Source organism: Dipodomys spectabilis, unplaced genomic scaffold (assembly GCF_019054845.1).
Source record: "Dipodomys spectabilis isolate Male_0828 unplaced genomic scaffold, ASM1905484v1 ptg000118l, whole genome shotgun sequence".
Taxonomy (NCBI): domain Eukaryota; kingdom Metazoa; phylum Chordata; class Mammalia; order Rodentia; family Heteromyidae; genus Dipodomys; species Dipodomys spectabilis.
In genome coordinates this window covers 7,063,443-7,088,325 of record NW_024870795.1, presented here as the reverse complement: position 1 = coordinate 7,088,325, position 24,883 = coordinate 7,063,443, and the positions used below count along the sequence as shown (strand labels likewise).

Genomic DNA, 24,883 nt, shown 5'->3' with positions numbered 1-24,883 from the left:
AGCTGGGTCAACGAGGATGGTAATGTGGCCACAGGCATCCCACCCGTGGCAGGGCCTGAACAAAAAAAAAAAAAAACCCTTGGGCCGGGCGCTGGTGGCTCACGCCTATAATCCTAGCTACTCAGGAGGCTGAGACCTGAGGATCAAGGATCAAAGTCAGCCCAGGCAGGAAAAGTCACGAGACTCTTATCTCCAATTAAACACACGCACGCACGCCAGAAGTGGAGCTGTGGCTCAAGTGGCAGAGTGCTAGCTAGCCTTTAGCACAAAAATCTCAGGGACAGTGGCCAGGCCCAGTGTTCAAGCCCTAGTGCTGGCACAAAGAAAGAAAAGAATGAAGGAAAGGAGGACACAACAGGGCAGGGCAGGACAGGAGGGAGGAAGGAACAAAGGAAGGAAGGGAGGGAGGGAAGGAGGGAAGAAGGAAGGCAGGAAGTCTGAATCTTTATCTTGATATCCACCTATTACTTAGGTGGGCTCTGGTGCTACCTCAGCCACTTAAAAAAAAAAATTCCACTTTTTGGCAAGCATTTTCACTAACACCCCTGAGGACAGAATCTCTCTCTTTTCCTTCCAGGAAGCAAGTGTGGCTCCAAGGATGAGGCCCTTAATTAATCCAAAGACATCGAACTTAGGGTAGACTCTTCCTCCCCAGAAGGCCCATAGGAAAGGCTCCATCTCTCTGTGGAGTCTGCTCTCTGGGTGTCTTGGGCTCCTCTCTTGGGCCTCACACTACCAGGCATAGGGCAAAAAAGAACTGAGATAGGATTCAGGCGACCAAAGAACATGGTGGGGGGAAGGGGAGAGAAGAAGGGGGCTATTTAGAGCTGCCCAACAGAACAGGCTTTTGGGGAACTGGGCACACAGACCCGCTGTGACCCTGACTTTCACATTGATGGGTGAATGGCAGGTGGAGGTAATGTAATCTGAGAATGGGAGGGGAGGAAGGCAAAACTGGAGTGTTAAGGGGGGGGGGGGCGGTCTTTGCCCCTCTCCCCCAAGAACCAGCCAGGGGCTTACCAGTCCAGGAAGGCCCACAGCACTTGTGGTGGCTGGGCCTCAACCGGCTGGCATGAAAATCTAAACTTAGCCTACTTCCTTTCCTACACCTTTTGGAGAAGGAGGAAGCGCACAGCCCCCAGGGATCTTCTAGTCTTCTTCAAGCTCCCAGGGGCAGAGCAGAGATCTGAGAGTCAGTGCAACAGTCTGTCCTTTCCAGTGGGAAAAACGAGGGTGTGGCTCGGGAGCTGCACAGCACACACACACACCAACCCCCATGTAGGGCGGGTGGGCATGGGACAGAAAGGGTCCTGGTCTGTCTCCAGACAGAGAAGTCCTTACAGGGAGGCGGTGCCCCCCCCCCCCGGGCCAGCTGCTCTGGGTACCAATCCTGTGTAGGAAGAAGTCAGGTCATGTAGCGGGTGATAGCTCGGAGGGCGTAAAGCAGGGCAGCTTGCATCCGGGCCTCCAGGAGCAGCAAGTTCACGTGGACCTGGAACACAGATCAGGGCTTGGTTGACAAGTGCTCCACAGCCCTTGCTGACTGCCACTCCCTCTGACCATTCAATTCACTATCCCTTCCTCAGAGATGCACTGACTCTCACTAAGGCAATGCCAACTAAAGAATTTCTAGCTGGGCACTGGCGGCTCATGCCTGTAATCCTAGCTACTTAGGAGGCTGAGGATTGAGGATCGTGGTTCAAAGCCAGTCCAAGCACAAAAGTCCATGAGACTTTTATCTCCAATAAACCATCAGAAAACTGGAAGTGGCGCTGTGGCTCAAGTGCTAAAGCACTTACCCTGAGCTGAAATGTTCAGGGGCAGTGCCCAGGCCCAGAGTTCAAGCCCCACAACCAACCAAAAAATAAAAAATTCTAATCTCAAGGACTTTTTTCGCCGGCTGACTTCAAACCTTGATCTTCAGATCTCAGCCTCCACAGTAGCAAGGAGTTTAGGCATGAGTCACTGGAGCCTGGCTTTAGGGGGTGAAGGTGAGTCTTACGACTTGAAACTATGCCTGCCACTGATGATAATATGAAGCAGGCACCCGTATTCCTACTCTACAGGTGAGTCAATGGAATCTGACACTTGATCACAGAAGAGGCTATGGACAGACTCAGGGTAGGTCCCTGTGGATTTCTCTCCTGCCCCTCCCCTGGATGGGGCCTGTCTGACTTTCTGGCTCCTCTCCTATGGACTGTACCTTCTCTGAGTGTCGAAAGTGCCTCCAGAAGAGATTGTACATCCTCCGGGTGGTCTTTTCTGGGTAACAGGCCACTGTCTTGATGTAGACTTTGAGGTCTCGCTCCAGGAGCTGGTTCACTTCCCCATAATCATAGTCATCATATCTGATGGAAAGACAGAATTACTCACCCTTTGTTCTGCAGAAGGAGGAACGGAGAGTGGCAAGAAAGATCAGAGGGTAGAAAGTACCCAGAAGACTGATTCCTCTTAGAAAAAAAGCTGATTCCCATTTATCAGAGGCCACCAGCCTTGGAGAGAACCACTCCAATGCACAGAACAAGCTGTTGTGTGGGGTGCTGTCTCATGGAGGTCTCAAAGTTCACCTACTGTCTACACACCTTCTATGCAATACATTGCGCTATCAGCCCCATTTTACAGAGGAGGAAATTGAGGTGAAGAAGTGAAGAGAAGGGAAGTTATTTGCCCTAGGTGTCAGATAATAGGGAAGGGGGCTGGGAATGTGGCTTAGTGGTAGAGTGCTTGCCTAGCATGCATGAAGCCCTGGGTTTGATTCCTTAGTACCACATGAACAGAAAAAGCCAGAAGTAGTGCTGTGGCTCAACTGGTAGAGTGCTAGCCTTGAGCAAAACAAGCTCAGAGACAGTGCCCAGGCCCTGAGTTCAAGCCCCAGGACTGGCAAAAAAAAAAAAGGCAAGATAATAGGGAAGGGGTATCAAACCCAGCTCTGGCTGGCTCCAAGGCCATATTCACTTTTTACAGCAAAGGCTGGGAGGTGGATATTCACTTTAGAGAAAGACGTAGGTAATGTCAAAGAGGAACTAGTCCAGATGGGCAAACTAAGAGCTAAAGAAGGCAATTAACTTGCTCAAAAGTCAACAAGCAAGCTGGTGGAAAGTCTGGAAGTCACTCTTATCACTTGCCAGTCCAATAAGCTAGGGTAGACAACATCTGGATGGGAAGACTTGGATGAACAGCAGAAGTTCTGACAGTGCACAGAGATATGGAGCAAGGACCACGTTGGAGAGTGAAGGATACTCAACTTAAGAGTTGGGCAAGGGGCTGGGAAGGTGGCTCAGTGGTGGAGTGCTTGCCTTGCATGCATGAGGCCCTGGATTCGATTCCTTAACACCACATAAGCAGAAAAAGCCAGAAGTGGCACTGTGGCTCAAGTGCTAGCCTTGAGCTGAAGAGCTGAGGGACAGTGCCCAGGCCCAGAGTTCAGGCCCCATGACCGACAGAAAAAAATAAATAAGAGTTGAACAAGAACTAACCTAAATTCAGGAGGCTGAGATCTGAGGATCGCAGTTCGAAGCAAGTCTGGGCAGGAAAGTCCCTGAGACTCTCATCTTCATTTAAGTACCAGAAAATCAGAAGTAGAGCTGTGGCTCAAAGTGGTAAAGTGCTAGCCTTGACTAAAAAGCTCAGGGACAGCATTCAGACCCTGAGTTCAAGTCTCATGATCAAAAAAAAAAAAAAAAAAAGTTTTCTTTTCTTTTGGCAGTACTAATGTTTGAACTCAGGGCCTCTCGCTTGCTAGTCAGATGCTCTACCACTTGAGCCATGATTTCAGCCCCAGAAATGCACCTTTTAAAAAAGTTGGGATAGGGCTGGGAAGGTGGTTCAGTGGAAGAGCGCTTGCCTTGTATGCATGAGGCCCTGGGTTCGATTCCTCAGTACCACATAAGCAAAAAGAAAAAAGCCGGAAGTGGCGCTGTGGCTCAAGTGGTAGAGCTGAGGGACAGCACCCAGGCCCAGAGTTCAGGCCTCACAACCGGACCAAAAAAAAAAAAAAAATTGGGATAATTTTTTGATACTGGGCATAAACTGTTAGCTAAACAAAGCAAGGGAAAAATTCACTAAAATACACTCATGTTTTAGTAAAGGAATAAAATAAGTGAAATGAGTAGCTAAGAAAATAGGATCCATTGGGGTGCCAATAGTTCTCCGGTTTGGCTTTTTTTTTTAGTCAGTCAGGGCCTGGGTGTATCCCTGAGCTCTTTTTGTTCAAGGCCAGCACTCTACCACTTTGAGCCACAGCCCTACTTCCGGTTTTCTGGTGGCTAGTTGGAGATAAGAGTGTCAGGCACTTTCTTGTCCAGGCTGGCTTTGAACTGAGAGCCCTAGATCTCAGCCTCCTGAGTAGCTGCTAGGATTACAGGCATGAGCCCACAAGTGCCTGGCTTGGAGCTTCAGATTTAAGTGAAATACTAGAGTATGAAGATCTGAGTTGAAGTCCCAGTGCGTATGCACACACGTGTGTGCCCCCTCTCCCCCACCACAAAACACACAAAACAACCATAGTTATCTTGGAAGCTGCAGGCAAAGACTCAAACACACATTGTGAGTGAGGGCCATAACTCACCTGATCCCAAAGACGCAGTGGATGTAGTTCCAGATGGCCCTGCGGAGCATGGACGTGTCCACGCCGCTGTGCATAGCCATGGTGTTGTAGGTAAGGTTATAGGCGGCCTGGAACTTCTCGTCCAGCAGCTGCCCCCCCTCGGGGTAGAGCCTCTGAATCAGTGAGTAGCCATGGTCTTCCCAGGTATAATCCTGAGGAAAACGCGAAGAGAACATTGTTGAGACCTTGGAGCCCAAGGTGGGCAAGAAAGACCCCCATCCTCTAGACCTGCAGAGCACACCGGCTCTTCACAACCCTCTCTTCCTATCCCATGGACAATCACATTGCTTGTTCTGGCCTTAGCCACCAAGGTGATGATCATCTCACTCTGATTAGGAACCCCCAAACTCTTAGAGTGAGGTGGGTCCCCTCAGGGTCCACTGGAGCTGGCAGCCCTCATGGGATCTGGAGAGGAGAAGGTACTCAGCTCTGTAACCACTCAAACCATTCTCCCCTGCCTAGCCATAAACCAGGATCAGCGGCCAAGACAGCTGGGAGAGCCCTACCTGGGCACGGAAAGTGGGGGGTGCCTGAGTCCCTCGGCGGGTAAAATCTTCATATCCAAAAGCGGGGTCTTCCACAAAACACAGCATGTCTGGGTGTGGAGAGGGCTCCAGGATATCAGCTGAGAATCATGTCAGAAAGAGGACACAGTGAGGCCTAGGCATCGCATACGGGGTTCCATCTGGATTAATCATCAAAATGGAGACAGAAAGGCAGAATAGAGGGCCAGAGAGAGCCTCAGGCCACAGAATGTGGGAGCAAGCCTTCAGCTGGAGGCGAAGGAGGTGACCAGGGTCCTGAGCCCAGGAGGAAAGGCCTCTAGGAACAGTGGTAGTCCTGTAGAGAGGCTCAACCTGGGCCAGCTCTGTGCTAAGCAGTGCTTCATTCTCTAACCAGTCCTGAAGAGGAAGAGACTGATAAAATAATAATCAGCAAGAGGGCTGGGAATGTGGCTTAGTGGTAGAGTGCTTGCCTAGCATGCATGAAGCCCTGGGTTCGATTCCTCAGTACCTCATAAACAGAAAAGCCCATGGGGCTGGGAAGGTGGCTCAGTGGTAGAACACTTGCCTTGCATGCCTGAGGCCCTGGGTTCAATTTCTCAACACTACATAAGCAAAAAGAAAAAAGCCGGAAGTGGCGCTGTGGCTCAAGTGGTAGAGCGCTAGCCTTGAGCTGAAGAGCTGAGGGACAGCACCCAGGCCCAGAGTTCAGTCCCCACGACCGGACCCAAAAAAAAAAAAAAAAAAAAGAAAAGCCCAGAAGTGGCACTGTGGCTCAAGTGGTAGAGTGCTAGCCTTGAGTAAAAGAAGCTCAGGGAGTCGGGCGGCTCATGCCTGTAATCCTAGCTACTCAGGAAACTGAGATCTGAGGATCGCGGTTCAAAGCCAGCCCGGGCAGGAGAGACCGTGAGACTCCTATCTCCAATAAACCACCAGAAAACCGGAAGTGGCGCTGTAGCTCAAGTGGTAGAGCGCTCGCCTTGAGCTGAAGAGCTGAGGGACAGCGCCCAGGCCCAGAGTTCAAGCCCCACGACCGACAAAAAAAAAAAAAAAAAAAAAAAAGAAGCTCAGGGACAGTGCCCAGGCCGAGCTCAAGCCCCAGGACTGGCAAAACTAAATAAATAACTAGTAAGAGAAAGGGCTACAGGTGCTAGGCACCGGTGGCTCACACCTGTAATCCTAAACAATTCAAGAGGCTGAGATCTAAAGATCATGGTTTGAAACCAGGCTGGCAGAAAAGTGCCCATGAGATTCTTAACCTCCAATTAACCACTCAAAAATTGGAAATGGTGCTGTGGCTCAAGTGGTAGAGTGCTAGCCTTGAACACAAAGAGGTTCAGGGACAGTGTCCAGGCCCTAAGTTCAAGCCCACAACCAACAAAAACAGCAACAATAAAATTAAAAATTAAAGAAAAAAAGAGAGAGAGAAAGGCTAGAGGTGTAGTTCAGTGATAGAGTATCGGCCTAGCAAGTGGTAGGAAGTCCCAGAGTTCAAATCACCAAGCAACCCCGCAAAAGGAAGAAGACAGAATCCAAATCCAAGGCCTACACTCAGAACTACTACTAGGGGGGGCTGGGAAGGTGGCTCAGTGGTAGAGCGCTTGCCTTGCATGCATGAGGCCCTGGGTTTGATTCCTCAGCACCACATAAGCAAAAAGAAAAAAGCCGGAAGTGGCGCTGTGGCTCAAGTGGTAGAACACTAGCCTTGAGCTGAAGAGCTGAGGCCCAGAGTTCAGGCCCCACAACCGGACCCAAAAAAAAAAAAAGAACTCTACTAGGAGGTGGAGAGAGGTGGTGGCTGCCCCTGCTAGCAGGAGGTCTGGCGCATAGAGTGCTTATCCTACCAGTGGTGTAAGAGGGCAGCCCTGGGAGCAGAGCCCCTGTATTCCTGTACCTGAGGGTGTCACCAGCAGGCTCTCGGACTTCTCCAGCTCAAAGCGACTCTCCATCTCCTCCTGCGAGGCCCCCTCATCCCGCAGCAGGCTCTCCTGCAGCTGCCTCATGCGTTCCATCAGAGCCTCGACGTCTCGGGCGGCCTCAAAGCCCTGCAGGACAGATCCAATGGCCACGATTCCTCCACCTACCCTTCCCACATCCCAGAGCCTTCCCTCTTACTCTACCACTGAACTACACTCCCAGCCCAAACTCTGTATTCTTTTCTTTCTGGGCTGGTACTGGGACTTGAACTCAGGGCTTGGGTACTGCCTCCGAGCTTTTTTGCTCAAGGCTAACTTTCTTTTTTTTTTTTTTTGTCAGTTGTGGGGCTCGAACTCTGGGCCTGGGCGTTGTCCCTCAGCAATTCAGCTCAAGGCGAGCGCTCTACCACTTGAGCTACAGTGCCACTTCCGGTTTTTTGGTGGTTTATTGGAGATAGGAGTCTCACGGTCTCTCCTGCCCAGGCTGGCTTTGAACCGCGATCCTCAGATCTCAGCCTCCTGAGTAGCTAGGATTACAGGCGTGAGCCACCAGCGCCCGGCTAAGGCTAACTTTTACCATGTAAGCCACTGCGCCACTTCCACTTTCCTGGTGGTTCACTGGAGATAAGAGTCTCACAGACTTCTTGCTTAGGCTGGCTTTGAACTGGGATCCTCAGATCTCAGCCTCCTGAGTAGCTAGGATTACAGGCATGAGCCACCAGTGCCCGGACCAAACTAAAAGTTGCTAAAAACCCTCAGACTTTGATCCTATGAAGCTACTTGATAAAATTCAAGTTATAGAACACCATCTTTATCTTCACAGGCCATGGTGACTAGGGATCTTTATTCCCATCTAATAGATGAGGAAACTGAGTGTTGAAGTCCAGTAACTTGCCAGGTGCCAGGGGCTCACACCTGTTATCCTAGCTACTCAGGAGGCTGAGATCATGATTCAAAGCCAGCCCAATGAGGAAAATCTGTGAGATTTCTCTCTCTAATTAACCACCAGAAAGCTGGAAGTGGAGCTGTGGTCCAAGTGATAGAGCACTAGCCTTGAGCAAAAAAAGTCAAGGACAGTGCCCAAGCCCTGAGTTCAAAAGCCCCAAGATCAGTATACATGCACACATATATTCATATATTCACACACACACACACACACACACACACACACACACACACACACACACACACAAAGAGTCTGTAATTTTTCTACAACCTCTCAGTATGAGGAGATAGGGAAGCAGGCTATACCAACTTCCCCTTCCTTCCCCCAAAAGACCAAGCCCATGACTTACCCCAGAGTTGTTCAATGGGTCCCCTCCAGGAGGGCTGCCTTGCTCACTCGGGGGCGATGGTGCTTGTGGTGCAGGGCTGCCCTCTGGGTCCCCCTCAGGAAGGATACCACAGCCGAACACGAAGGAGGCCAGTGAATGGCAATGGGTGAGCAGGACCAGGGCTTGGATAAGTTCGGCCAGGGACCAGCTGTGCTCACCTGTCTTCAATAAGGCCTGGAGGGGAGGGAAGCCATAACTTTCTCAATGTCTGCCCCCATACTGCCCACTGTGGCCCAGGGCTCCCTCCAAGACCAGGTCCTCTGCCCACTGCACCTGGATATGCTCCTTGGTGATAAGCCAGGGCCGATGAGCCAGTAACTTGTTGATCTCACTGAGTTTCCGCAGCTTCTCAGGGGCCCTGTGGAGGCCTAGTAGCCACTCAGGGTCACCGCCAGTCTGAAGGAACTCTGCCATGTGGGAACCCACCAGGTAAGAGCACTGATGGCGGGCAGCAGCCTGTGGAGAAGGCGGAACAGCCCGGGTCACCCACCTCCTTCTGTGCCCTACTCCAGCGGGATCCCCCCTTGAAAGGAAACACCATTGTCTATTGTTGTCTAAGTTCCCATTCCTGACCATTTCCACCTCAGTGACCCAGTCTGCCTCCCTTCAAAAGCATAAGTTTGGAAATGGAGCTGTGGCTCAAGTGGTTGAGCACCAGCCTTGAGTGAAAAAGCTAATCCCTGAGTGCAAGCCCTAGTACCAGCACAAAACTAAACTAACAACAACTAACTAAACTAACAACAACAACAACAACAAAAAAAAAAACTAACCAGCTGGGCACCTGTGGCTCATGCCTATAATGCTAGCTACTTGGGAGGCTGAGATCTAAAGATCACGGTTCAAAGCCAGCCTGGGAAGGAAAATCTGGGAGACTCTTATCTCCAGTAAATCACAAGAAAACCAGACGTGGTACTGTGGCTCAAGTGGTAGAGTGAGCTTAAGAACTGAGGGGCAGTGCCCAGGCCCAGAGTTCAAGCTTCACACTGACAAGAAAAAAAAAAAAAAAGTAATGCCAAGAGATAGTGGCTAATGTCTACAATCCTAGCCTACTCAAAGGCAGACTTGGGCAGGGAAATCCATGAAACTCTTGCCTCCAGTTAACCACCAAAAAGCCAGAAATGGAGCTATGGCATAAGTGGTAGAGTGCCAGCTTTTGGCAGAAAAAGTTAAGGGACAGAACCCAGGTCCTGAGTTTAAGCGCCAGGATTGGCACAAATGAAACAAAACAAAAACAACTTCAACTGGGTGCCAGTTGCTCACACTTGTAATCCTAGCTACTCAGGAAGCTGAGATCTGAGGATCATGATTCCAAGTCAGCCTGAGCAAGAAAGTCCTGGAGACTCTTATCTATAATTAACCACCAACAAAACTGGAAGTGGAGCTGTGGCTCAAGTGGTAAAACCCTAGCCTTAAGCCATGGAGGCTTAGGGACAGGGGCCTATTCCCAGAGTTCAAGCCCTAGCGCTAAAGCATACACATGCATGCACACACACACACACACACACACACACACAGACACACACACACACACACACAAACAACTTCAAACTTCTATAGATGGTCAGAAAAAGCTACTTCCTCTTAACAATGAAATCAACTCAGGAAGCCTTTAGGAAAAGATCCAAGGACAGAACCCCCTCATGGCCACCCCTGCAAGCATCAAGCCCAGACAGGCTCACCATGATGGCAATGTAGTGACGCCAGGAGTTGGCCAGGGGCCCATCGGTGTGCAGCAGCAGGTAGTGGAGGCGCCAGAAGCTGCTAAGGTAGTCAGGGTGCAGGCCCATCACCACTGCCAGGTTGTCTACCCGCCCTGAGGACATCAGCGCCTCCAGCCCCAGGTGCTGCTCCAGGCTTTCAGCCCCTTCCCGCAGGACCTGCCAAGCAGAGAGGAGGACATGGGTTCCCACCAGAGACCAACATATTCTTTTTTTTTTTTTTTGGTCGGTCATGGGGCCTGAACTCTAGACCTGGGCACTGTCCCTCAGCTCTTCAGCTCAAGGCTAGTGCTCTACCACTTGAGCCACAGTACCACTTGCAGCCTTTTCTGCTTATGTGGTGCTGAGGAATTGAACCCAGGGCCCTCATGCATGCAAGGCAAGCACTCTACCACTAAGTCACCTTCCCAGCCCCAGAATATTCATTCTAATGGCTTTGGAGTAGTAAGAGGCTAAAGACCACCACCATGTCCAAAAAAGAGGGAATGAGGAGAAATGGTATTTCATTAATGGATTAAATAAATGCTTATTAGGCACCTTATATAATAATACATTGACCTATTTGCCAGGCACAAATAGCTCAAGACTATAATCCTAGCTAGTCAGGAGGCTGAGATCTTAGGAATGCTGAATAAAGTCAGTCCTAGCAGAAAGTTGGTGGGATTCCAACTCAGCTTTTTCATTTTTTTTTTCCCCCTCAGTCCTGGGGCTTGAACTCAGGGCCTGAGTACTATCCCTGAGCCTCTCTGTGCTCAAGGCTAACACTTTATCACTTGAGCCACAGCACCACTTCTAGTTTTTTCTGTGTATGTGGTACTGAAAAATCAAACCCGTGGGCTAGGAAGTTGGCTTCGTGGTAGAGTGCTTGCCTTGCATGCGTGAGGCCCTGGGTTCAATTCCTCAGTACCACATAAGCAGAAAAAGCCATAAGTGGTGCTGTGGCTCAAGTGGTAGAGTGTTAGCCTTGAACTGAAGAGCTGAGGGACAGTGCCCAGGCCCAGAGTTCAAGCCTAGGACTGGCAAAAAAAAAAAAGGGGCTGGGAAGTTGGCTCAGTGGTAGAGAGCTTGCCTTGCATGCCTGAGGCCCTGGGTTCCATTCCTCAGCACCACATAAGAAAAAAGCCAGAAGTGGTACTGTAGCTCAAGTGGTAGAGCCCTAGCCTTGAGCTGAAGAGCTGAGGGACAGTGCCCAGGCCCAGAGTTCAGGCCCCACGACCGGACCCAAAAAAAAAAAAAAAATCAAACTCAGTGCTTCATGCATGCTAGACAAGCACTCTACCACTAAGCCACATTCCCAGCCCCAACTCAGCTTTTTGCTGGTTAATTGGAGATGAAATCTCTTGACTTTTCTGCCAGGTTTAGCTTCAAACCACGATCCTCCAGGTCTGTTTCCTGAGTAGCTAAGATTACAGCCATTATCACCATCTAGATTAAATTTTTCTGTGTATTTGAAAGTACCTGTCCCAGAAGTGGTGCTGTGGCTCAAGTGGTAGAGTGCTAATCTTGAGCTGAAGAGCTCAGGGACAGCGCCCAGGCCCAGAGTTCAAGCCCCACAACCAACAAAAAAGAAAGAAAGAAAGGAAGAAAGAAAGCAAGCAAGCAAGCAAGAAAGAATCTGTCTCATTTACATAATATAGCACGTCATCTCCATGATGGTAAAAGTTTTTGTCTATCTTGTTCTCTATCCTCCCTGAAACAGTTCCTAACACAGATTCATAATTCAATATATAGCTGGGAAATAAGTGAATAAAGAGGCCAGGATGGTGGCATGCTTGTCTACCATATGTGAGACTCTGGGTTCAATCTCCAGTATAGATAAAATAAGTAAATAAAATAAATGAATGAACTGTCTCTCTAGATAAGAGACGACTCTGTTGTACTGTTAAGTGAAAAAACAAAACAAATGGAAAACCAGGCTTTAAACCTTAGCTCTCTACTGAAAACAAGTATCTGTATGAAAGAAAAATCTAGGGTGGGCACTAGTGGCTCACACCTATAAGCCTAGCTACTCAAAAGGTTGAGTCAACCTGGGGTGATAAATCAATTTAACCAGTTAACCAGCAAAAGCTGGAATTAAAAGCCAGAAGTGGAGTTGTAGCTCAAGTGGTAGAGTGCTAGCTTTGTGCACAAAAGCTCAGGGCCTGAGTTCAAGTCCGATGACAGTCAAAAGGAAAAAAAAGCTGGTCGCCAATGGCTCACAATTGTAATCCTAGCGACTAAAGAGGCTGATATCTGAGGATCACGGTTCAAAGCCAGATGGGGCAGAAAAGTCCATGAGACTCTTATCTCCAATAAACCACCAGAAAACCAGAAGTGGCGCTGTGGCTCAAGTGGTAGAGCATTCACCTTGAGCTGAAGAGCTGAGGGACAAGTGCCTAGGCCCAGAGTTTAAGCCCCATGACCAATGAGGGATGGGGGAGGAAGAGGGCTTGGAATGTGGCTTAGTGGTAGAGTGCTTGCTTAGCATGCATGAAGACCTAGGTTCGATTCCTCAGGACCACATACACAGAAAAAGCCAGAAATGGTGCTGTGGTTCTACTGGTAGAGTGCTAGGTAGCCTTGAGCAAAAGAAGCTCAGTACCCAGGCCCTGAGTACAAGCCCCAGGACTGGCAAAAATAAAACAAAAACAAACAAACAAACAAAAAAACCCTAAAGGAACTAAAGGTGTGGCTCAAGCAGTAGAGTACCAACAGGAGCAAAAAAGTCAAGTGAGAGGTGCTGAGATTAAATCCAAATTCAGAAGGGAGGGAAGGAAGCAAGAAGGGATGGAGGGAGGGAGGTAGAAAGGAAAGGCTGGACATCTGTAACTTACACCTGTAACCCTAACTACTCAGAAGGCTGAGATCTGGAGACTGTGGATCAAAGCCAGCCCAAGCAGCCAAATCCAAGAAACTCTTTTTTTTTTTTTTTTTTGGTCGATCGTGGGGCTTGAACTCTAGGCCTGGGTACTGTCCCTGAGCTCTTTAGCTCTTCTACCATTTGAGCCACAGTGCCAGTTCTGGCCTTTTCTGTTTATGTAGTACTGAGGAATCGAACCCAGGGACTCATACATACAAAGCAAGCACTCTACCACTGAGCCACCTTCCCAGCCCCCTCCTAGAAACTCTTATCTCTAGTTAATCAGCACAGAGTCAGAAGCCGAGTTGTGGTTCAAGTGGCTAGCCTTGAACTTGAACCAAAAAGTTAAAGGAGAGTGCCTGGGGGGGGGGGGGGGGGGAGGAGGCTGGGAAGGGAGGTGAAGGGTAAACAAAGGAGGAGGCTGCAATGCTTGGTAAGAAATGTATGCATTATCCTGCCCATGTAATTGTAACCCCTCTGTACAGTATGTTCTCAAATAAAATAAAATAAAATTTAAAAAAAAAAAAAAAAGGAGAGTGCCTGGCCTTGAATTCAACCAGCACAAAAAAGATAGACAGAGGGGCTGGGAAGGTGGCTCAGTGGTAGAGCGCTTGCCTTGCATGCCAGAGGCCCTGGGTTCGATTCCTCAGCACCACATAAGCAAAAGAAAAAAGCCGGAAGTGGCGCTGTGGCTCAAGTGGTAGAGCACTAGCCTTGAGCTGAAGAGCTGAGGGACAGCGCCCAGGCCCAGAGTTCAGGCCCCATGACCGGACCCAAAAAAAAAAAAAAAAAGACAGAGACAGTGAATCTCAAACATTACATTTTAAAATAATGAAATTTTACTTTAAAATATGCACAATACACACACACACACAGACCTTTAAAAGTAGCAAGGATGAGAAAAATATAGATATTTCTAGCTTATTAAGCAAAGACAGGCATTAATTTGAGAATTAAGTTTGTATCGTGCTAGGCACTGGTGGCTCCCACCTGTGATCGCAGCTATTCAGGAGGCTGAGATAGCAAATCGCAGAGATTCTCATCTCTAATAAATTAGTCAGAAAAAGCCAAAATTGTGCAGTGGCTCCAGTGGTAGAGCACTAACCTTGAGCAAAAAGAAGCTCAAGGACAGTGCCCCAGGCCCAGAGTTCAAGCCCCAGGACTGGCAAAAAAGATAAACAAAGTTTGTGTTATGATTCCTTCTCTCTCTGAGCCTATTCATCCCATGAGAAACAGGTTTGCTAGCACACCTGTCTCAATTAGCTGATCTGAGGCTTAAATGCATCAGGAATGGAAAAGGGTAGTTTCAAAACTGAAAATTAAAGGCTAGGGAAGAAAAAACCCTGGCCCACCCAATGCCTCATGTCTTCTTATCTCAGGGACCAAAAGGTTCCCAACCCACTCCAAACTTACCTCCTGCACAGGAATGAAGGCGCTGGGCCCTCGAGGGCCTCGCCGAACCCGGCTCTCCCTGGGTTCCTGGGAGGAAACATGGACATTAGTTGGCATCAGGGACAATGAAGAGGATTTATCATCTCTCCAGCCTCCTCCCTCCACTCTGGGAGTTATGAAGAGCTTCTTCTAAAACCATCTTTTGGATGCATCCTGCATGGAGAACCAGACGGGACATTTACACCTGTCTGATTAGTCACCTATAAGTAAGCAAGAAGGCGGGCTCAGGCTGAGCTGTTTAAGAACTGGGCAAGAGAAGTGGCTCTGTGGCTCAAGTGGAAGAGCGTTAGCCTTGAGCTGAAGAACTGAGGGACAGCGCCCAGGCCCAGAGTTCAAGACCCACGATAGACAAAAAAAAAGAAAAAAAATTAATTTTAGCTGAGCTCCAGTGGCTCACACCGGTAATCCTCACTACTCAGGAGGCTGATATCTGAGGATCACCGTTCTAAGCCAGCCTGGGCAAGAAAGGCCATGAGATTCTTTTTTTTTTTTTTTTTGGGGGGGGGGGGGTCCGGTCGTGGGGCCTGAACTCTGGGCCTGGGCGCTGTCCCTCAGCTCTTCAGCTCAAGGCTAGCACTCTACCACCTGAGCCACAGCACCACTTCCAGCTTTTTTCTTTTTGCTTATGTGCTGCTGAGGAATCGAACCCAGGGCCTCATGCATGCAAGGCAAGCGCTCTACCACTGAGCCACCTTCCCAGCCCCAAGACTTTTTTTTTTTGGTCCGTCGTGGGGCTTGAACTCTGGGTTTGGGTGCTGTCCCTCAGCTCTTCAGCTCAAAGTGAGCACTCTACTGCTTGAGCCACTGCAACACTTCTGGTTTTCTAGTGATTCATTGGAGATAAGAGTCTTACAGTCTTTCCTGCCCAGGTTGGCTTTGAACCCTGATCCTCAGATCTCAGCCTCCTGAGTAGCTAGGATTACAGGCGTGAGCCACTGGTGCCCAGTGCCAAGAGACTCTTATCTCCAATAAGCAACCAGAAAACTGGAAGTGGCACTGTAGCTCAAGTGGTAGAACACTAGCCTTGAGCTGAAGAGCTGAGGGACAGCGCTCAGGCGCAGAGTTCAAGCCCCATGACTGAAAAAAAAAAAAAAAAAAAGAACTGGGTAAGAGGCCAGTTCCTGGCTCATGCCTGTAATTCTAGCCACTTTTAGCTCTGAGTATCAGGGTTGAATATCTGTCCAGAGCTAGGCACTAGTAACTCACACTTGTAATCCTAGCTACTCAGGAGGCTGAAATCTGAGGATCACAGTTCAAAGACAGCCAGGGCAGAAAAATCTATGAGACTCTTTCTTATTTCCAATAAACTCAGAAAAAGCCAGAAGTGGTGCTGTGGCTCAAGTGGTAGAGTGTTAGCCTTGAGACAAAAAAGCTCAGGGACATTGCCCAGGCCCAGAATTCAAGTCCCAGGACTGGCAAAAAAAAAAAAAGCCAGCTCAGCAGACAAATCTGAATACTTATCTCCAATAACCAACAAACCTGGAGGTTTGGCTCAAATGGTAGAGAGCCAGCCTTGAAGGAAAAAAGCCAAAGTAAAAGAGCACATGCACACACACATACGAACACCCCCTCCAAAAAAAAAAAAATTAGAAAATAGAGAAAGCAGAGAGGGTAGAGTGGAATCTTATAGGAAAACATCAGAACCATAGACTCCCTCGCCCTGTTTCTCCTAGACCTACAAATGGGAGAAGTTTATTTCTTCATTTGCTTTGTTAATTGGGAGGGGAATCACTGGCCTTGGAATAATTTACCCAAATTAGAGCCAGGCAGTCACGTTCCCTGGACTGGGCCGGACTCCTAACTCTCCCTTCACCATTAAGATCGATTTAATGGGTCCAGGTATCCAGGGATTCAAAACTGTAACTGAATCTTTTTTTTTTTTTTCCAGTTGGCCATTAAGTCCCCTGAGAGAGGCAGACTTTGGGTACCGGTTTCTGCCACTAGTTTACTATATGGCTTTGGGAAAGCTTCCTAGATTTTCTGGGCCTAAATCTGGAACAAAGGAGGGGACTGGTTTGATTGACTATGCAGGCCCCTTTCAGCTTATACCTCAGGGAGGTGCCAGGACAGGCTGGTCCAAAGCCAGGGCAGGCTCACCCTTTCCAGCTCCCCTCCTCCCTCGCACACAGAGAAAAAGCCCAACAGCTCAGCCTGAGAGATAAGGACTGCTGACTCGGCAGACCTCGCCTCTCCCAGGGGTCCTGAGAGACCAGAGAAAACCACAGGAGGGGCAGGTACTGGAGCCCAGGCCCCCAGGCAAGTTGATCAAGACCTGTCTCCAAAAAAGGAAGGGGAGGGGATTGGAGTGTGCAGATATTAAAAGAGAATAGAAAGATGCAAAGAAAGAAAGAAAAAAAAAAAAAAAAGAGGGGCTGGGAATGCGGCTTAGTGGTAGAGTGCTTGCCAAGCATGCATGAAGCCCTAGGTTCAATTCCTCAGTACCACATAAACAGAAAAAGCCAGAAGTGGTGCTGTGGGCTCAAATGGTAGAGTGCTAGCTCAGGGACTGTGCCCAGGCCTTGAATTCAAGCCCCAGGACTGGGAAAAAAGGGGAAAAAAAATTGGAAAAAGCCAAGTCCAAGTCAGAGCTTGAGGTCTTGAGTTTAAACCTCAATATTAGCACAAGAAAAGAAAGAAGCTAGCATCAGGAGCCTCAGTTTCCCCACCAACCAATGGAACTAGTATGTACTTTCACTGGGTGGCCACGTGGGTTTAAAGGGATAATGCCACCCTGCCTACCTCAGCACCTACATCAGCATAAGCACATAACAAAAGTCCCCCAGCATTAACCTCGCTGCAGTTTCAAACAAGCAGTACATCAGAATCCCTTTGAGCAGCTGAAGTCCCAGCCCAGAAATGCTGAGTTGGTTTGTGTGGGGGCCCCTGGCAAAGTACAGTCAAGTCCAGACCAAGATTTCTATCACTCACCTATCCCTTTCTCAAGTGCTGTGTGCTTTCCAGGTAGGATCAAAATCGATTTATTTAACAAATGTTTTTAGAGGTATTTTATTCCTTTTGGCAGTGCTAGGGGTTGAACTCAGAGCCTTGCACTTGTTAGGCTAGGGTTCTACCTCTTGAGCCACACCTCTTGCTTGACAAATGTTTTGATGACTCCACTGCAGACAGCAAGACTATAGCAGTCAAAAGACAGTCTCAGCCTTCATACAAGTTTGGGTGTCAGGGAGGAAGAGAAACAGTGGAGTTTCCAATCACAGAAAAGTGAATGAAACAGAGCAAGAGACAATGACGAGGGTGGGTGAATGGGTAATATTTTAATGGAAGTAGACAGGAAAAACCGCTGAAGGGGTGACCTTTGAACTCCTATCTGATCAATGAGAAGACAATAGGGCCAGTACTGACAAAGGGGAACAGCAATCCAGCCACAGGGAACAGACAGTGGGAAGCCCTGAATGCCACTCAGACCATTAGAATTCATGGTTACAATACTTTGAATGCTTCCTTGACCTTGACATCAGGGGAAGCCGGCATGGTAGGGCCCCACGGCCAAGAGATGGCCTCTCATTCCCTAGAGTGAGGAGTCATGATGAAAATAATAGTAATAATAATAAGTAGCAACAATGGTTTTCACCAACTAAGCACTGACTGCATATCCACTGCCTAGACTTTAAAGTAAAAGCTACTAGAGCACTCACTAGACTTCTCAAGTCTAAGCCTTTGTATCTGGAGTTCATCAAGAATGAAAATCTCCTTCTCTACCCACAGCCCCAGCAACCTACTGCTTTCACCCATATTATGTTCTGCCTTGAGACCCATACTGGATCTAGCACAGCACAGTCTGATATCATTTTCTGGTCCATGCACACATGCACGTGTACGTGTGCATGCATGCACGCACACGAGTGCGCACACACAATATTGGGGCTTGAACTCTGAGCCTCCACTCTTGTTTTTTTTTGTTTTTGCTCTCAAGTCTGGTGCTCCTCCACATGAACCATACCTCCACTTTTGCTGGTTGATTGGAAATAAGAGTCTCACACATTTTTTTCTGCCTGAGCTGGCTTTGAATCTTGATCCTCGTATCTCAGCTGCCAGAGTAGTTTAGTGCCACGAGCCACCAGCACTTGGGTTAGAACTTTCTGAAATGATGAAATGGCTTCTATCTGTAATGTCTAATCTGTGTGATAGTTCTTAGTCATTCACTGTGGCTGAGCATTTGAAGTAGGACTAGTCTGATCTCCACCCTCCAGCAAAATAAATAAATAAACTGAAATTTTCACTATTGAATTTGACTTTATCTAACTTTATTCATTTGCTTATTTTTTTTAAATTTTTTTTTTTTTTTTTTTTTTTTTTGGTTTTGGTTTTGGTTTTTGCTGGTCTTGTAGCTTGAGTTTGAACTCAGAGCCTGGGCACTGTCCTTGAAGCCCCTCTGTGCTCAAGGCTAGAGCTCTACCACTTGAGCCACAACACCACTTCCAGCTGTTTCTGTTTCTGTGATACTGAGGAGTTGAACCCAGGGCTTCATGCATGCTAGGTAAGCAAGCACTCTACTGCTAAGCCACATTCCCAGCCTTGCTTGTTGGTTTTTAAAACAAGGTCTCAGTAGATAGCCCAGGCCAGACTGGCATCCACCTTTGGAGGAGCTGTGACTACAGGCAGTCCAATTTACAAGCTATAAATGTATTTAGCCACTTTGGCCAGGAGGCTACCATATGAAGGAGCATAGATTCAGTAAGCCCAGATAACATTTTTGGATGAAGAAAGGGAAATCCAGAGAGAACAGGTCACCAATCACCTGCCCCAGGTAGGAAAAGAGACCACCACAGTCCCAAGGGAGGGGATCTCCAGGATCAAAGAAGTGAGCAGAGACCACTCAATGAAGTGGGAGGAGGAGGGATATTAAGACAAATTGTAAGAAGAGGTTAATTGCTACCAAATTCAAGTGCTCCTTAGACATTAACTTTTGTACTGTTTTAGCTCAAGCAGTTAGTTTGTATCTAATCTTCATCCATTTGGTATGTATGGGGACATGAGTTTGCATGCAAGCAGAGACTGAGTAAAAGTTAAACACCAAGTAAAGAGTGAATAATCCATGTGAACCCAGAGTGCCTGGCACCTGAGGGTCTTTTCTCTGTGTGTGTGCCAGTACTGGGACTTGAACTCGAGACTTGCTCTTGAGCCGTGCCTCTGCTTTCAAGCTCTATGCTGGTTAATTGGAGGTAATAGTCTCAAGACTTTTCTGCCCAGGCTGGCTTTGAACCTCAGATCCTCAGATCTCAGCCTCCAGGGTAGCTAGGATTTCAGGTATAAGCCAAAAGCATCCAGCTCTTAAGGGCCTTTCTACTTCACCAAAACAGCTTCTAGAAGTGGTCCCACGACTAGAGATTTGAATAGAGCTCAATTTGACTTCCCAGAATTCCACCCACTATCTGCCTAGGCTCCAAGCAATAACCCAGCCTTTGTTCTTCCTATTTAGTGCCTGCCAGTTGCAGAACTCAACTATAGACACTTGCTAAATCTGCCTTCTGGGAAGAGATACTTACACACACACACACACACACACACACACACACACACACACACACACGTGCCTGGATTTACACCTGAGAGGAAGCCTTAACACAAGGAGTTCCTAACTATCCATCCGGACTTGAGTGGTTTTGTTGTTGTTGCTCATGGGACTTGAACTCTAGGCCTGGATGGTGTCCCCAAGCATTTTCACACAAGGCTATCACTTTGTGCCACAGTGCCACTTCTGGTTTTCCAGTGGTTAATTGAAGATAAGAATCTCACAGACTTTCCCAAGTGGACTGGCTTTAAACCACATTCCTCAGATCTCAGCCTCCTGAGTAGCTAGGATGACAGGCGTGAGCCACTGGTGCCCAACTTGCCTTGGGTGTTTAGTGCTATCAACTCCCTTCTATGCCCATTATGGGCTGGGTACCAGGCCTAAGAGCATTCCACATCTGATTTCACAACCACCTTGATTCCTATAGACTATCCTAGATAAGCAGGCTTTGTCCCTTCTTTAGAGATGGGAAGCTCAGAATGGTCCTCTTCAAGTCCAGCATAATACAGATGGGACAGCTCACCAGGGTCAGTTAAGCTAACAAGGGCAAGCACATATTAGATTTAAAAACAACAACAACAACAAAAAGCAAAAAACAACTAAATCGGTAGTTGATGGCTCATGCCAGTAATTCTAACTACTTAGGAGGCTGAGATCTGAGCATTGCAGGTCAAAGTCAACATGGGCAGAAAGAAACTTTTATTTTCAATTAAGCAGTAAAAAGCTGGAGTGGAATGTGTATCAAGTGGTAGAGCATCAGCCTGCAGCAAAAAAGCCGAGTGAGAATGTGAGGTTCTGAGTTCAAGGCCCATTGCCAGCACACATACAAAAAAGTTAAGAACAAGACAGGGAAAGGGAACTGCAGGGAGTAAAGGGTCTACAGTCCAGCAGGGAGAAAGGCAAGAAATGCCTAACTCACATAATTACCCCCAAGGCTCCTATAATGGAGAGAAGACGCTTATTAGAGCAATGAAAACCAGGGAACTTTCTGGAGATAGATACATCTAGCGGCCTTGACCCCCTGAGAGAGGGTATGTGATGAAGGAGAGGTGGCCCACCTCTGGGCTTTGAGCTCTGGTTTTCAGATTGGTCCCCTTGCAATTATTATCGAGGATTCTGCATAAAGCAAGCTTCTTTTCTCCTGAGAGAAAAAATCTTGACATTTCTATCTCAGACACCACCAACTTTTCCCACTTTTGAAAAGTAACTTCCTCCAAAGCCACTTCTTCCTCTCCCTAATGGAGGGGACAGATCACCTTGAACATCCACAACCAGTCACATCGTCTCTTCCCCAGGTCTCTCTGCAAGGGAAGGAAGTAGCAGTTCTTTCACCTTAGGCAGGAGGGAATAGGTTCAGGAGAACCCGTTGAGAGGCACCCTGGGAGAAGGGAAACGTGTCTGACAGCAGCTGAGCTCGCCCTCAGATGCAGTTATCATGTTCTGTGTAAGGACTGGTCCAGACACAGTGCTTGGGGCCTCTGTAGGTATTCTGAGTCAATTCTCCCAATCCAACAAACCCTTAAGGATACCATGAAATGCTTATGGACAAACTGTACCAAGAGATAGGATCACTTGGCCAAGATAAAACACAGCAAGTAGCCAGGTGCTGGGAGGCTCACATCTGTAATCTTACCTACTCAGGAGGCTGAGATCTGAGGATCTCAGGTCAAAACTAGCTTGAGCAGGGAAATCCATGAGACTTTTTTTTTTTGGTTGGTCGTGGGGCTTGAACTCTGTGCCTGGGCACTGTCCCTCAGCTCTTCAGCACAAGGCGAGCACTCTACCACTTGAGCCACAGTGCCACTTCCAGTTTTCTGGTGGTTAATTGAGTCTCACAGACCTCCCTGACGGGGCTGGCTTTGAATAGGAAACAGCGATTCTCAGATCTCAGCTTCCTGAGTAGATAGGATTACAGGCATGAGCCACTGGCACCCGGCTTCTTATTTCTAATTAACCAGCAAAAAGCTGGGAGTGTGGCTCAAGTGAGAGCTCTAGCCTTGAGTGGAAAAAGCCAAGAGAATAGTAGGCCCTGAGTCCAACCGCCAGTATCAGCACAATCAATGCACCGTCCATCAATCAGTGAAATGAAACACAGCAATTAAGCAGAGGGTTGGGACAGGAAAACAGCACCTTCCACTCTGGTGCCCAAGTGCTCTCTTTAACAATTTTATTTCCATTTTTTTTTTGACAATGAAACCAAGTCACTCAGCCGAGAAGAGGTCTGGAGTGAGCCTCCCTTTCTCCATCTGAGGCTCCTAAATCATGGCTGACAAAGGTACAGAAACAACAGAAAACTTAGGAAACAAACCATCTATCACTGGAGGTTGAACTTCTAGGAATTAGGTGGCTCAGAGAAGAGCAGAAAATTTCTCCAGAAATATACTTTAGGATTAACACTCCCAACCTCCAGCCCTGGCAAAACATATCCCCACTGCTCCAGGCTTGGAAAAACAAAGAAAAAAGCAAACCTTCCTATAGTGCCAAATGCTCTTCCAAATCCCAGATACAGGTCAAAGAACGACAAGCCATCTTTCCCTAACCTTTAGGCCTCAATTTTCTCAGCCTGTAAAATGGGGCTGTTGTTCAGTTTGCAACTGCTGAGTTGGTCCAGAGGAAGGAGACAAAAACCCAGACCCTGGATCTAAATAGGTGCTCAATAAATAAGACAGGTGTTTGCTGTCGCTACCGCCGTGGGGAGTAGGGCTGAGTTAAGTCCAGCCTTATTCCCTTGCCTCCCCGCAGGGAATCCTCCAGATTCGGAGGAAGGGGAGCAGGGAGAAAAGAGGAAGTGGGGGGGGGGATTTCTGCGAAACAAACTTAAAGGACCCCCAGATCATTTGTCAGCGTGCAGCCTGACTGGCACTAGTCTGGCAGAGCTACAGCTAAGATCGCCTCCCCTCACCGCCCCCCCCTCCAGTCCCCTCCCCTACAGCTTGGGCTGCAGCTGCCTGCGTACCGGCGGCCAAACCAAACCCCCAGAGTACCCGCGCCTCCTTCCAAACCCAAGGTGCCAAGGCAGAGGCAGGAAGGGGATCGCGACCTTCGCCGGCCCGTCCCAGGTGCCCCACTCCCCGCTCTCCGAGGGACGCATCCTAGAAAGAGTCCCCCGGCCGCCAGCCCCCGCCGAGAGGAAGGGAATCTGCGGAAGGGGGCGGGGAGGAGGAGTGGTCGGGCTGCTCTGGCCGGGATTTGCCTGGACTTGAAGACGCTCCCCCGACCAGAGCCCAAAGCCCGGAGAGCCTGCAGAAGGCGTCCCTCCCATTGGCCGGGAGTCCACGGGAGCCGGGGAGGGCTCCGCAGCCCTGGGGGGAAGAGGCGAGGAGGAGGGGACAGCCGGAGGGAGCGGAGGCCCGCGGCAGCCGGTTGATGCAACCTCAGTCCCGGCTTACGCGCTCTCCATTCCGCCCCTCTCCCTCCACCTTGCGGAGCCCGGGGCCGGGGGGGCGCACGGACTCCGATCGGGACGGCCGGAGCCTCGGAACGCGGCTCCGGGAAGAGTGGCGTCGCTCGGCGGCTGCTTACCTCTCCGGTGCCCGCGCCGCCGACGCCGCTCCGGGCGAACGGCAGGTAGCCCTTGAGCTCAGAGCGGCACTCGGAGTCCGCCACGATCATGGTGTGCGCCAGGATCCAGCGAGGGTTCGTGCTCGGGAAGAGGGGCTGGTGGTCCTGGGACCGGCGCACGTAGAAGCCCGGGGCTCAGGGCCGCTGGGAGGGGGGGCAGGGGGAAGGATCGAGAATTCCGGGGTGTCTCTCGGGGTTCCAGATCCGAGAGATCGGCCGCTGCTGTGCCGGACTCTTCTCCTAGTCTGGCTTCTGGAACAGTGTGTAGCCTCGGAGGCCTGGGTTTGGCCGCAGCGCAGGGGGCTTTTCACGGCCCGGAGTGCGTCGGAAGTCCGCAGTGGCCGGCGCTGCGCGCGGACCCGCCGCTCTTCAGCATCCCAGCCGCGGAACTGCCAGCGCTCGCCGGGCTCTGACACCAGCCGCTCTGCTCAGCCCGCTGCGGTCCCCGGGGGAGGGCGGGGACACAAAAGCCACACGGCAGAACCAATCAGATGCTTGTTTCTCGGGGAGGCGTGGGCGATCCCGCCCACTAGAGCCAACCGTTCCTCCAATCAACGTCTTAGAAGCACACAGGAACTCTGGGAGCTGTAGTCAGCTTCAGACGAATGCTTCAAACTTTTGCAAGAGGGGGTTTACTCAGATCACTGGTAATACCAGACGAAGAGTGACAGCCTGAAGAGTCATTAGAATGTGTGATGAAACGGGACTTTACCTGGCTTGCCCTGAAAGCCAAGTGTGAAATCCCTTCTAAGTGAGTTCCTCAGCTTTCCCAAACCTGGAGGGACTGGTTAGGATTGGGAGGTTTGGCTTCACGGTATCCAAATGATGCTAATTATAGAGCTGATTACCAGATATTGGCGATTGGAGAATACCACCCTGTTTTCCCAGGCCTCCAAATGTACCAGCCACAGGGAATCCACCTCATTTAGGAGTCTCAGGAAAAGCCCTCATGAATTGAAATGCCATTGGCAATTTGGAGTCTAATCTCCCTCTCCACTGCTGTTGTTTTCCACCTTCTGCTCCCTTCCTGTTATTCCAGGTCTTCCACCTTTGTGCAAGGTGTTCTGGGATCTATTCTCACTTCTTTCTTTAGCCACTCCTTCTCTGGTTCCTCTTTCTCCTCGCATTCCCTAAATAAAACATGGGTGCTCTTCTAGTTTCTGTTTTTATCCCTCTTCTTTCCAGACACACTGTCTGATCTCATCCACTTCCTGGCCTTCAAGTCTCTTTTGTTAAGGAAGTTGCCACAGTACCAGCACCTGGCACCTCAAAGCTGAATTCATCTATTCATTTTCCACAAGAGCCTCTTCCCTCGCTGTTTTCTTTAGGCCCTTCCTTTTGTTTTAACAGTCTTAGTTTATTCTGAATAGGGAATCCTGGCAGGGGCCAGAGCCGGCTAGGCCTCTCAATTTCTTCTACTCTGA

General features: G+C 49.1%; 1 protein-coding gene across 1 annotated transcript; it reads right to left on the bottom strand.

Moving 5' to 3' along the window:
- Positions 1-363: 363 nt before the first annotated feature.
- On the bottom strand, positions 364-23,907 carry Sesn2 (sestrin 2). The gene is made up of 10 exons (XM_042688700.1): positions 23,421-23,907; positions 14,330-14,395; positions 10,039-10,236; positions 8,633-8,815; positions 8,321-8,533; positions 7,004-7,154; positions 5,113-5,231; positions 4,568-4,758; positions 2,204-2,348; positions 364-1,492 (listed from the first exon to the last, which is right to left on the bottom strand). Exons 1-10 carry the CDS (start codon positions 23,508-23,510, stop codon positions 1,406-1,408), a joined length of 1,443 nt encoding a protein of 480 aa, XP_042544634.1. The 5' UTR covers positions 23,511-23,907; the 3' UTR covers positions 364-1,405.
- Positions 23,908-24,883: the final 976 nt, after the last annotated feature.

Bases quoted from the DNA above. Each gene is read 5' to 3' on its own strand.
- Sesn2 (XM_042688700.1), bottom strand. From the start codon at position 23,510: ATGATCGTGGCGGACTCCGAGTGCCGCTCTGAGCTCAAGGGCTACCTG. The intron at 14,396-23,420 runs GTAAGCAGCCGC...GTTTCCTCCCAG, and splicing joins GCGGCGCGGGCACCGGAGAG to GAACCCAGGGAGAGCCGGGT. The intron at 2,349-4,567 runs GTGAGTTATGGC...TCTTTCCATCAG, and splicing joins CACTGCGTCTTTGGGATCAG to ATATGATGACTATGATTATG.